Source organism: Rhodnius prolixus, unplaced genomic scaffold, assembly GCF_049639745.1.
Source record: "Rhodnius prolixus isolate KJV_2025 unplaced genomic scaffold, Rpr scaffold_3, whole genome shotgun sequence".
In the NCBI taxonomy this organism is placed as follows: domain Eukaryota; kingdom Metazoa; phylum Arthropoda; class Insecta; order Hemiptera; family Reduviidae; genus Rhodnius; species Rhodnius prolixus.
The window spans coordinates 54,902,580-54,917,408 of record NW_027411603.1 but is presented as its reverse complement, the minus strand read 5'-3'; the positions used below and the strand labels follow the sequence as shown (position 1 = coordinate 54,917,408).

General features: G+C 31.5%; 1 protein-coding gene across 2 annotated transcripts in view; it reads right to left on the bottom strand.

Moving 5' to 3' along the window:
• The window catches only part of Ork1 (open rectifier K[+] channel 1), a 70,506-nt gene that overhangs the window by 31,245 nt on the left and 24,432 nt on the right, over positions 1-14,829 (bottom strand). For both annotated transcript variants that reach the window (XM_074127122.1, XM_074127123.1), the window contains exon 2: positions 10,889-11,188. In XM_074127122.1, coding sequence (XP_073983223.1) covers positions 10,889-11,030 — 142 coding nt within the window. In that variant the 5' untranslated portion in view covers positions 11,031-11,188. The remainder of the gene's footprint in view (positions 1-10,888; positions 11,189-14,829) is intronic.

The window sequence follows — 14,829 nt, the reverse complement described above, 5'->3', positions numbered from 1 at the left end:
ATTAAAATTAAAATTAAATAATCATAATTTTAATTGATTGAATTAAATTCCAAATTTAGTTTTAATCACTTTGGACGATTAAATTTTTTAATTTAATCAAAATTTCAGAGATTGAATTTTTAAAACCAAAATCAAAATTTTTAATTATTTTAATTGAGAAAATCAAAGTGTACAAGAGAAAAAAATTCCATATCAATACGTGGTTCACAGTGGGAGATATACAACGGTCATAATTTTACAGAATTTCATGACCCAAAAAATTTTCAACCCTTTATATCTTCTACATTTATAGATCTGTGCACAAAATAAATATAGTTTTTAATTGAGAAAAACAAAGTGTACAAGAGAAAAAAATTCCATATCAATACGTGGTTCACAGTGGGAGATATAGAACGGTCATAAATTTACAGAATTTCATGACCCAAAAAATTTTCAACCCTTTATATCTTCTACATTTATAGATCTGTGCACAAAATAACTATAGTTTTTAATTGAGAAAAACAAAGTGAATAAGAGAATAAAATTCCATATCAATACGTGGTTCACAGTGAGGGATATCAAACGGTCATAATTTTACAGAATTTCATGACCCAAAAAATTTTCAACCCTTTATATCTTCTACATTTATAGATCTGTGCACAAAATAACTATAGTTTTTAATTGAGAAAAACAAAGTGTACAAGAAAAAAAATTCCATATCAATACGTGGTTCACAGTGGGAGATATAGAACGGTCATAATTTTAGAGAATTTCATGACCCAAAAAATTTTCAACCCTTTATATCTTCTTCATTTATAAATGTGTGCACAAAATAACTATAGTTTTTAATTGAGAAAAACAAAGTGAGTAGAGAAAAAAATTCCATATCAACACGTGGTTCACAGTGGGAGATATAGAACGGTCATAATTTTACAGAATTTCATGACCCAAAAAATTTTCATCCCTTTATATCTTCTACATTTATAGAACTGTGCACAAAATAACTATAGTTTTTAATTGAGAAAAACAAAGTGTATAAGAGAACAAAATTCCATAACAATACGTGGTTCACAAGGGGAGATATAGAACGGCCATAATTTTACAGAATTTCATGACCCAAAAAATTTTCAACCTTTTATATCTTCTACATTTATAGATCTGTGCACAAAATAAATATAGTTTTTAATTGAGAAAAACAAAGTGTACAAGAGAAAAAAATTCCATATCAATACGTGGTTCACAGTGGGAGATATACAACGGTCATAATTTTACAGAATTTTATGACCCAAAAAATTTTCAACCTTTTATATCTTCTACATTTATAGATCTGTGCACAAAATAGCTATAGATTATAATTGATAAAAACAAAGTGTACAAGAGAAAAAAATTCCATATCAATACGTGGTTCACAGTGGGAGATATACAACGGTCATAATTTTACAGAATTTCATGACCCAAAAAATTTTCAACCCTTTATATCTTATACATTTATAGATCTGTGCACAAAATAAATATAGTTTTTAATTGAGAAAAACAAAGTGTACAAGAGAAAAAAATTCCATATCAATACGTGGTTCACAGTGGGAGATATACAACGGTCATAATTTTACAGAATTTCATGACCCAAAAAATTTTCAACCCTTTATATCTTCTACATTTATAGATCTGTGCACAAAATAGCTATAGATTATAATTGATAAAAACAAAGTGTACAAGAGAAAAAAATTCCATATCAATACGTGGTTCACAGTGGGAGATATAGAACGGTCATAAATTTACTGAATTTCATGACCCAAAAAATTTTCAACCCTTTATATCTTCTACATTTATAGATTTGTGCACACATTAACTATAGTTTTTAATTGAGAAAAACAAAGTGTATAAGAAAAAAAAATTTCATACCAATACGTGGTTCACAGTGGGAGATATAGAACGGCCATAATTTTACAGAATTTCATGACTAAAAAAATTTTCAACCCTTTATATCTTCTACATTTATAGATTTGTGCACACATTAACGATAGTTTTTAATTGAGAAAAACAAAGTGTATAAGAAAAAAAAATTTCATACCAATACGTGGTTCACAGTGGGAGATATAGAACGGCCATAATTTTACAGAATTTCATGACCCTAAAAATTTTCAACCCTTTATATCTTCTACATTTGTAGATTTGTGCACAAATTAACTATAGTTTTTAATTGAGAAAAACAAAGTGTATAAGAAAAAAAAATTTCATACCAATTCGTGGTTCACAGTGGGAGATATAGAACGGCCATAATTTTACAGAATTTCATGACCCAAAAAATTTTCAACCCTTTATATCTTCTACATTTATAGATCGGTGCACAAAATAGCTATAGATTATAATTGATAAAAACAAAGTGTATATGAGAACAAAATTCCATACCAATACGTGGTTTACAGTGGGAGATATAGAACGGCCCTAATTTTACAGAATTTCATGACCCAAAAAATTTTCAACCATTTATATCTTCTACCGTTTTAGATCTGCGTACAAAATAACTATAATTTTTAATTGAGAAAAACAAAGTGTACAAGAGAAAAAAATTCCATATCAATACGTGGTTCACAGTGGGAGATATACAACGGTCATAATTTTACAGAATTTCATGACCCAAAAAATTTTCAACCCTTTATATCTTCTACATTTATAAATCTGTGCACAAAATAAATATAGTTTTTAATTGAGAAAAACAAAGTGTACAAGAGAAAGAAATTCCATATCAATACGTGGTTTACAGTGGGAGATATAGAACGGTCATAATTTTACAGAATTTCATGACCCAAAAAATTTTCAACCATTTATATCTTCTACATTTATAGAACTGTGCACAAAATAACTATAGTTTTTAATTGAGAAAAACAAAGTGTATAAGAGAACAAAATTCCATAACAATACGTGGTTCACAAGGGGAGATATAGAACGGCCATAATTTTACAGAATTTCATGACCCAAAAAATTTTCAACCTTTTATATCTTCTACATTTATAGATCTGTGCACAAAATAAATATAGTTTTTAATTGAGAAAAACAAAGTGTACAAGAGAAAAAAATTCCATATCAATACGTGGTTCACAGTGGGAGATATAGAACGGTCATAATTTTACAGAATTTCATGACCCAAAAAATTTTCAACCCTTTATATCTTCTACATTTATAGATTTGTGCACACATTAACGATAGTTTTTAATTGAGAAAAACAAAGTGTATAAGAAAAAAAAATTTCATACCAATACGTGGTTCACAGTGGGAGATATAGAACGGCCATAATTTTACAGAATTTCATGACTAAAAAAAATTTTCAACCCTTTATATCTTCTACATTTATAGATTTGTGCACACATTAACGATAGTTTTTAATTGAGAAAAACAAAGTGTATAAGAAAAAAAAATTTCATACCAATACGTGGTTCACAGTGGGAGATATAGAACGGCCATAATTTTACAGAATTTCATGACCCTAAAAATTTTCAACCCTTTATATCTTCTACATTTGTAGATTTGTGCACAAATTAACTATAGTTTTTAATTGAGAAAAACAAAGTGTATAAGAAAAAAAAATTTCATACCAATTCGTGGTTCACAGTGGGAGATATAGAACGGCCATAATTTTACAGAATTCATGACCCAAAAAATTTTCAACCCTTTATATCTTCTACATTTATAGATCGGTGCACAAAATAGCTATAGATTATAATTGATAAAAACAAAGTGTATATGAGAACAAAATTCCATACCAATACGTGGTTCACAGTGGGAGATATAGAACGGCCCTAATTTTACAGAATTTCATGACCCAAAAAATTTTCAACCATTTATATCTTCTACCGTTTTAGATCTGCGTACAAAATAACTATAATTTTTAATTGAGAAAAACAAAGTGTACAAGAGAAAAAAGTTCCATATCAATACGTGGTTCACAGTGGGAGATATACAACGGTCATAATTTTACAGAATTTCATGACCCAAAAAATTTTCAACCCTTTATATCTTCTACATTTATAAATCTGTGCACAAAATAAATATAGTTTTTAATTGAGAAAAACAAAGTGTACAAGAGAAAAAAATTCCATATCAATACGTGGTTTACAGTGGGAGATATAGAACGGTCATAATTTTACAGAATTTCATGACCCAAAAAATTTTCAACCATTTATATCTTCTACATTTATAGAACTGTGCACAAAATAACTATAGTTTTTAATTGAGAAAAACAAAGTGTATATGAGAACAAAATTCCATAACAATACGTGGTTCACAAGGGGAGATATAGAACGGCCATAATTTTACAGAATTTCATGACCCAAAAAATTTTCAACCTTTTATATCTTCTACATTTATAGATCTGTGCACAAAATAAATATAGTTTTTAATTGAGAAAAACAAAGTGTACAAGAGAAAAAAATTCCATATCAATACGTGGTTCACAGTGGGAGATATACAACGGTCATAATTTTACAGAATTTCATGACCCAAAAAATTTTCAACCCTTTATATCTTCTACATTTATAGATCTGTGCACAAAATAGCTATAGATTATAATTGATAAAAACAAAGTGTACAAGAGAAAAAAATTCCATATCAATACGTGGTTCACAGTGGGAGATATAGAACGGTCATAAATTTACTGAATTTCATGACCCAAAAAATTTTCAACCCTTTATATCTTCTACATTTATAGATCTGTGCACAAAATAACTATAGTTTTTAATTGAGAAAAACAAAGTGTATAAGAGAACAAAATTCCATAACAATACGTGGTTCACAAGGGGAGATATAGAACGGCCATAATTTTACAGAATTTCATGACCCAAAAAATTTTCAACCTTTTATATCTTCTACATTTATAGATCTGTGCACAAAATAAATATAGTTTTTAATTGAGAAAAACAAAGTGTACAAGAGAAAAAAATTCCATATCAATACGTGGTTCACAGTGGGAGATATACAACGGTCATAATTTTACAGAATTTCATGACCCAAAAAATTTTCAACCCTTTATATCTTCTACATTTATAGATCTGTGCACAAAATAGCTATAGATTATAATTGATAAAAACAAAGTGTACAAGAGAAAAAAATTCCATATCAATACGTGGTTCACAGTGGGAGATATAGAACGGTCATAAATTTACTGAATTTCATGACCCAAAAAATTTTCAACCCTTTATATCTTCTACATTTATAGATCTGTGCACAAAATAACTATAGTTTTTAATTGAGAAAAACAAAGTGTATATGAGAACAAAATTCCATTCCAATACGTGGTCCACAGTGGGAGATATAGAACGGTCATAATTTTACAGAATTTCATGACCCTAAAAATTGTCAACCCTTTATATCTTCTACATTTGTAGATTTGTGCACAAATTAACTATAGTTTTTAATTGATAAAAACAAAGTGTATATGAGAACAAAATTCCATACCAATACGTGGTTCACAGTGGGAGATATAGAACGGTCATAATTTTACAGAATTTCATGACCCAAAAAATTTTTAACCCTTTATATCTTCTACATTTATAGATTTGTGCACACATTAACGATAGTTTTTAATTGAGAAAAACAAAGTGTATAAGAAAAAAAAATTTCATACCAATACGTGGTTCACAGTGGGAGATATAGAACGGCCATAATTTTACAGAATTTCATGACTAAAAAAATTTTCAACCCTTTATATCTTCTACATTTATAGATTTGTGCACACATTAACGATAGTTTTTAATTGAGAAAAACAAAGTGTATAAGAAAAAAAAATTTCATACCAATACGTGGTTCACAGTGGGAGATATAGAACGGCCATAATTTTACAGACTTTCATGACCCTAAAAATTTTCAACCCTTTATATCTTCTACATTTGTAGATTTGTGCACAAATTAACTATAGTTTTTAATTGAGAAAAACAAAGTGTATAAGAAAAAAAAATTTCATACCAATACGTGGTTCACAGTGGGAGATATAGAACGGCCATAATTTTACAGAATTTCATGACCCAAAAAATTTTCAACCCTTTATATCTTCTACATTTATAGATTTGTGCACACATTAACGATAGTTTTTAATTGAGAAAAACAAAGTGTATAAGAAAAAAAAATTTCATACCAATACGTGGTTCACAGTGGGAGATATAGAACGGCCATAATTTTACAGAATTTCATGACCCAAAAAATTTTCAACCCTTTATATCTTCTACATTTATAGATTTGTGCACACATTAACGATAGCTTTTAATTGAGAAAAACAAAGTGTATAAGAAAAAAAAATTTCATACCAATACGTGGTTCACAGTGGGAGATATAGAACGGCCATAATTTTACAGAATTTCGTGACCCTAAAAATTTTCAACCCTTTATATCTTCTACATTTGTAGATTTGTGCACAAATTAACTATAGTTTTTAATTGAGAAAAACATGGTGTATGAGAGAAAAAAATTCCATACCAATACGTGGTTCACAGTGGGAGATATAGAACGGCCATAATTTTACAGAATTTCATGACTAAAAAAATTTTCAACCCTTTATATCTTTTACATTTATAGATTTGTGCTCAAATAACCTATAGTTTTTAATTGAGAAAAACAAAGTGTATAAGAGAACAAAATTCCATATCAATACGTGGTTCACAGTGGGAGATGTAGAACGGTCATAATTTTACAGAATTTCATGACCCAAAAAATTTTCAACCCTTTATATCTTTTACATTTATGGATTTGTGCTCAAATAACCTATAGTTTTTAATTGAGAAAAACAAAGTGTATAAGAGAACAAAATTCCATAACAATACGTGGTTCACAGGGGGAGATATAGAACGGCCCTAATTTTACAGAATTTCATGACCCAAAAAATTTTCAACCCTTTATATCTTCTACATTTATATATCTGTGCACAAAATAACTGTAGTTTTTAATTGAGAAAAACAAAGTGTACAAGAGAAAAAAATTCCATATCAATACGTGCTTCACAGTGAAAGATATAGAACGGCCATAATTTTACCGAATTTCATGACCCAAAAATTTTTCGACCCTTTATATCTTCTACATTTTTAGATCTGTGCACAAAATAACTATAGTTTTTAATTGAGAAAAACAAAGTGTATAAGAGAAAAAAATTCCATACCAATACGTGGTTTGCAGTGGGAGATATAGAACGGCCATAATTTTACAGAATTTCATGACCCAAAAAATTTTCAACCCTTTATATCTTCTACATTTATAGATCTATGCACAAAATAACTATAGTTTTTAATTGAGAAAAACAAAGTGTACGAGGGTCGTTTGAAAAGTCCGTGCAAAGTCAGAGAGATAGCACTACTGGCGCGTATCGAGGTTATGTTTAGTTAGTAGCATCTCTTGGAAGAACACACACCAAGTTTCAGCCAGATCGGTCTATTTCTTTGTGTTTGGCATTCGTTTGAATCGAGGAAGTCGAGTGATTTTCAAAAAATGGACGAATAAGAATTTCGTGTGTTGATTAAACACTATTTTATGAAAGGCAAAACGCCTCAGGACTCTAAAGAGAAGCTTGATAAACATTATGGTTACTCTGCACCTTCGATTAGAACAGTTTATAAGTGGTTTCAAAATTTTCGGAGTGGCCATAAGGGCACAAGTGACGCTGAACGTTCTGGACGCCCTGTTGAAGTTACTACTCCAAAAATCATTGATAAAATCCATGATATGGTGAGGGATGACAGAAGAGTGAAGGTGCGTGAGATTGCTAGTGCTGTGGGCATCTCGAATGAACGGGTACATAATATTTTGCATCAACATTTGGACATGACAAAGCTATCCGCAAGATGGGTGCCGCGATTGCTCACGCTTGACCAAAAACGAAATCGTGTGAAGTGTTGCAAGGACGGTTTGCAGCTGTTCCAGAAGAATCCGCAGGACTTCAAGCGTCGTTTCGTCACTGTGGATGAAACATGGATACATCACTACACTCCTGAGGCCAAAGAACAATCTAAACAATGGGTTACCAAGGGGGAATCTGCGCCAAAAAAGGCGAAGACCGTTCCTTCGGCCGGAAAGATTATGGCGACTGTCTTTTGGGATTCGCAAGGAATAATCCTCATCGACTATCTGGAAAAGGGTAAAACTATTACAGAATGCATATTATTCATCGTTATTGGACCGTTTGAAAACCGAGCTGCAAGAAAAACGCCCACGATTGGCCCACAAAAAAGTCCTTTTCCATCACGACAACGCACCAGCTCACACCTCAGCAGTTGTGGTCGCAAAATTAATGGAAATAGGGTTCCAACTCGTTTCACATCCCCCCTATTCACCAGACTTGGCTCCCTCGGACTACTATTTGTTCCCCAATATGAAGAAATGGCTGGCGGGAAAAAGATTTTATTCAAACGAGGAGGTGTTTGCAGAAACGAATGGCTATTTTTCAGACTTGGACAAATCCTATTATTCGGAAGGAATCAACAAACTAGAGCAGCGTTGGACGAAGTGTATAAGCCTAAAAAGAGACTATGTTGAAAAATAAAAAAGGTTTACCCCAAAAAATTAAGTAGTTTTTATTTTTGCACGGACTTTTCAAACGACCCTCGTATAAGAGAAAAAAAATCCATATCAATACGTGGTTCACAGTGGGAGATATAGAACGGTCATAATTTTACAGAATTTCATGACCCTAAAAATTTTGAACCCTTTATATCTTTTACATTTGTAGATTTGTGCACAAAATAACTATAGTTTTTAATTGAGAAAAACAATGTGTATAAGAGAAAAAAATTCCATACCAATACGTGGTTTGCAGTGGGAGATATAGAACGGCCATAATTTTACAGAATTTCATGACCCAAAAAATTTTCAACCCTTTATATCAGTGGTTCATAATTTTTTCATTGACGCGGAACACAATTATATGTATATATTTTTCTTGCGGAACACTAACATTAAATAATTTGTAATTCGGTATTTGGCAAGAAATTCAAATTAAAAAAAAGGAACAATTTTTGTTTTCGTATCTTTCCTAAGTTTCTAAATTTCAATACATTTAAAATTTAAATTTCGCCGAACACTTGGACCATATTCGCGGAACACCGGTTAAGAACCACTGTTCTAGAGACTCGTGAAGAAGTCCAAGTCTACAAAAATTAACCGAAAAGTATTTATTGAAGACGCTTAGAAAAATGGCCTCGCCAAAACGTGGTTCGAACCATTGGTTGAAAAGCCATAAAAGTGGATGATTAAATTAGTTTGATTAACGATTGAAATTGAACTAATTCGGTGATTAAAATTAAAGTTCAATTTAATTCTCAGATTTAATCATAATTTTTTTTTTTTTTTTTTTTTTGGCGCATCAACAGCTGAGGTCATTAGCGCCCGGAGCTTTTTCCAGTGCACTGCCGGCCTCCGGACAGTGTTCTCTCGTTACAGACAACACTGTCCATCACAGTGAGCTGTAAGAAGCTCCTAGGAAGAGAAAATCTAAGGGTCAGCTGCTGGATTCGAACCCGGGACCTCCGCTTGGGATTTTTAGTTTGATTAACGATTAAATCTGTTTAATTGATTAAATAATTGCCATATGATTAAAATTACGATTAAATTCACCGATTAAATTCTGATTAAAATTAAAAATAAATTTAATCAATTAAATTTAGAATTTTTTTTTTTTAATCAGTGCCCAACTCTGTCATCAATATAGTATATGATTTTTTTTGTTTTTGTTTTGTTTGAATTACTGTTCTAAATGGATGACAGTGTAGGCAAAAGTTTTAAATTTAATTAATTTGAATAAATTATTTAGATATTCTCTTGGTTTTAAATTCAATTTCGTATCGGTGGCTGCGAGTGGTACAGGCCTGGTACTACTTATAGGACCTATATTTAGACTGTTGCAAAAAACCCTTGAGGACAAAAAAATTGCGGGGGCAATTAAGGGTAAACTTCGCTTCTATATTTTGAATAAGCTGATCTTTACTTTGCAGAACTCACCGAAAATATTCAATTTCAATTTTTCAATTTTGAACGGTCAACTATCCGAATAGTTATCAGGGTCAAGAGTAGAAAAGAAAATTATTGTATTGCCGACTTATATTTACAATATAAAACCTTGCAAGTCGTCAATTCAGTATATATTTACATATATATATAAAACCTTGCAAGTCGGCAATACAATATATATATATATAAAATCATCAGATATCGGTCTTCGGCGACACCGAGACGAAATTAAAAGAATATTCAGGAGTTGAAGCTGTAAGAGAAAGAAGTGACTAGATTGGATTCCATGACATTGACGGCTCTTCGGAAATGAGCAGGCAGGTAAGTCTCATCAATCAGGGTCCGATAAATTGCACCAAAACTCGGCAATTCTTTATAGGAATGTAACGAGCAATGTCAATTGCAATGTGAATGCAAAGTAAGGCAGGTTTTATGAAGCTCAAGGAAACAAGTGACTACTTCTCTTCCAGAAAAAAGGTATGTTTAAGTTGCCTCGGGCGAATGAAGTCCATGATTTCGGCTAGACACAATCTTCTGCAAAACACCTGCAATCTTGGAAAGAGGCGCTCAAGAAGATATCCTTTTACTTGGCAGCAAGGAAAACTTTTTTTTTTACCTCATTCCGAACTCTTGTTTGTATAAGCCATAAAAAAGCTGTAAACGTTTCAATTTTGTTGTAATATGATAGTTTGGTAGAACAATATGGTTATATCCATCAGGTGAAGGGGGTAACGTATGAGACTAACGTTTTGCAATAAGATTTAAACGATTTTCAACGCCTAATCCAATAAAGTTTACTCCACATATTTGAACATGCATTTGCCTTTATGCTTATATTGATTACAAAACATCCCTTTTATTTAAATTTTTATCCATTCATTTTATAAAAGATTTCAAATTGCTAGTTATTGTAGATATTTCTACTTACATTTAATGTTATTTTGTTCTAATTTCATGGCTCTTCTTCTTTCTTCTTCTAGTTCTCTTTCTATATAGTAGAAAATTGTGGCGCCCAGAAATAGATAAGCTACAAACAGCAGGTACAGGATACACCATTGTTTTTTGGACATCCCGGCGATATATTGCCGGAGCTAATCAGCCAGGTAGATCGCTAAGTGTCAAAGTACATAGAATAATTTTGTTCCGCATTGCAGTTGCCACCGTCTATAGCTTAAAGTACCATGGATCTCATGCTGCCGGAAGTTTGTAGCTCATTTTCATATATAGCCTGTAACGAATGATTAAACAATTAGTAATCTGTATGAGATTTGTTAATCGCAAAAAAAAAGTTTAGAAATCTGTAGAGTAGGTAACAAAAGTTGACTAAATAATGGGTTAATGCAAGTTCAGGGCCCTACTTAATGGTCTATCTACAAACCTGGCCAACGAGTTATAACACTCAATCATTAATCGTGGAAACCAGATGTATCTGAAGACCTGTAACTGAATGAAATTCTGAGCCCACACTTCCAGTCACTACTTTGATGAGCTACTTAAGGGATAGTTGAGTTCGTTAGATAGACTTCAACGCCTATTAACATTTAATGTCACAATGTATGCTGATGATACAGTCTTGATTGGAACCTAGAAAATCTGTGAGAACACGGACGATTTTCTCTTCCTGAGTTTAGGTCAATAATTTTCTCGAAACGAAAAAGTTGTTGACTTCAACATTATACATGTTCACTTTAAAGGTGCGCTTTACAAAAAATTGCTAAAAACTACAAAATCTAAATATTTTTTACTAAGATAAAAATCATATTACAACATATAAATAAACATTATTGCATTTTGATTCTTAATATATTTGCTACCTTTTCATTATTTTGATACACTATCTAGAAACATCAATTTCATTTAGTTTTCCCCCGACATAAATTTCACTCTAGCCACTGATTATAGGCACCATAGTGGTCTAATCGTGCAAAACACATTTAATTAGTTATGTAGAAAGTATCTTCTTCAAGATGTGTATTGATAGTATTCATAAGTAGAAAAAGTCCCTACAATATTCTTAAATGCGAAAACAATATTTGTCAGAGAAAGATTTTAAAATATTCTCTGAAGGAAAATATTTCATGCATTTTTTATTTGATATTCACTTCCTTCTAACTATGGATAAGTCGGCGTTTGTATCGGACAAAAAAAAAGACCAATCGTGTTTAAAGTTCTTCAATTGTATGATATCTGAATGATCTAAGTATGCAATGCCCAAGTTTGCCCCGAATATTAAAGTTCCAATCTGAATAAGTTATTCAAAGAACATTGTTAGTGCAATTCAATGAAGGAACCAGTTGCTGCGTGCAGATAAATATATCATTTTACACTTACGAAGACGTTCTGTGAGTCCTTCCCAGCCAAAATAATTTTCATTTGATCACAGTTGGTCACATCATACAAACTAAATAAAAGAAAAAAATCTCAATGACAACGAGGTTTGAAGAGCCCCTTTATTTTATTTTCACGTTTGGCTACATTCCTGCATATTTTCGGTCGTTTATGACCCACGAATCATTCATGTTTAATCCAACGCGTTTTCTTTTTAAATCTATTAAAGCTTTGAAGTTTTCTTTTAATACTTTGGTTACCCTTGCAATTTATTAATGCTTTTTAAAAAATGTCCGGTGGAGTGTAAGCGTAAGACAACAACACCTGCATAAAAAAGCATACTGCTGAAAATACTAACTTCGACCATTTTTTCGGTGCAGGACAATAGTATTAGCAATGGTTGATTGTCAAAAACTTCACGAAAAGGCATGCTGGAAAAACACGCTACTTTATCATAAGTCACTCTTTTTCTGTAAAAGATGAAATTCTCAAATTTTCGATGAAATAAAAGGCAAATTCTGGTTTTTAAGAGAGAATTTTACGAAACAACAAAGATCAAATAGAATTCGAGATTTTGACAAAAGATAAAATTCTCAAATTTTCTTTTTAACAAAAGGCATATGTATTTGCTTTATATCAACTTATCGCAACAGCTGAGATCAAAGATTTCGAGGAAAACGAACCAAAAGTAGACAATTTTTTTTAAAGTATTTTTCACGAGTTATTGTTGTTACTTCTTTTCATTGCCCCTCAATGCATCAACCGATCTTTCGTGAATGAGGTTTCATTCGATTCGAAATTTTAGGTAGTATCTTTTGGGGGCCTGACGCTGTACATACTTTGTGAGAGAAGTTAGCCTCACATACATATGTCCTAAATATTTCTATTTTCAGATTTTCGCATAATATCCAATAAGTTTGATAAAAGTTTTCATGATATTTCCCTCCTAAATTCCAATCTTTTATTTGAAACATTTCTCAAAATTATATTAACGAAATTTGTCAAAGTCCCATAACATTTTGTCTGCATGTCTATCTAGATTCTAGAACATAGCGTTATCAATTAAAATAAATTCCTCTAAACTAGGTGTGAATCTTTTATTTCTAATATTTATAAATCCATACATGTATAGTGTGTAAATATTGTTTACAAGCGAGCAAGGAACTTTAAAGAAAAGTCTATCTAATATTAACAAAAAAATTGTAAACAAAAAGTTAGAAAGGGATAATTAAACGACAAAAGGCATACAAATCAGCGAGTATTCAACATTTTATTTATATGTGCGCTAGTTATTTCAGCAAGACATAAACTTTCGAAAAAGTTTATGTATAATATCTAAATTGTTTTCCCGTCCTTCTAAACAGATTTCTCTCATTTCTGGGGATCCCAAAAACTTTAACAATCCATTTTGATATATACAGGTGACCAGATTATAAGCTCCATCTACTTTTTTTTAAAACGGCGGGAAATTTCGAAAAAAATAGAAAACGTATTTAATTATTTTTAGTCTTGTTTATCTTCAGTGATTGAGCCATTTTTTTAAACCCTAATATCCCGAGTTGCAGCATCCAACTTTTTTTTTCAAATAGACATTTTTTTTTGCATATTTTTATAGTACTTGAGTTCCAAAAAAAACAAATAATTTTTTTTTTTTAATCGGTTGGGTTTTTCAAAAGTTATTGTAATTTAAAAAATGAAAAACAAATTTCAGTTTAATGTCAAAATTACCTTATTTGTTTTTAAAGAAGCTGTTCAAATTTGGCACCATCAACGGATAGGCTCTGGACTCCCACGCTCTGTTTGTAGCAGCACTTATGGCGGCAAAGTCAAGATCTAGGCAGCCTAGAGTTATTCGACTTGACTTTGCCATCATAAGTGCTGCTACAAACATACCATAACTTTTGAAAAACCCAACCGATTAAAAAAAAAAAAAAAGAGCAAATTCTCCTTTGTAACTGTAATTTTTTTTACAATAATGTATTAGTTTTCGAGAAAAACGATGTCTAAAAATAGCAAAAACGGCATTTTCAAAATTGGTCTTGTTCTTGTTATCTTTTTTGTGAACAAAGAGCGCCTAAACGCGCGAACCGATTTTCATGAATGAGGTGTCATTCGATTCGGAATTTTAGATGTGCGTTTTGGGGGTTCGACGCTGTACAAAATTATTAATAATAACTCTGTAAATCTTAGCCCGATTTTGGCAGGATGAAAGGGCTTCCCTACGAAACATTAAAGCGACGTTCTGCTCTTAAATCTACTAATGGGAAGTTTGCGATCATTTAAAATTATCGTTTCGTGAACCTATTTTCTTAAATGAAGTATTATTTGGTTCAAAAATAGATGTAGATTTGCATTTTTACAGGTCTCGACGCTGTTTAACTTTAGGAGAGGAGTTTGCCCCACGCAGGTCAGGCCCTCTCTAAAACTATTACTACTAATCTTTCTACAACGCTTAGTCCAATTTTGCTAAAATTTAGCACGAAGAAGCGGTTAAAGCTTTCCTATGTGACTGTAAAGTGCCATCATGCTCACACACTTACC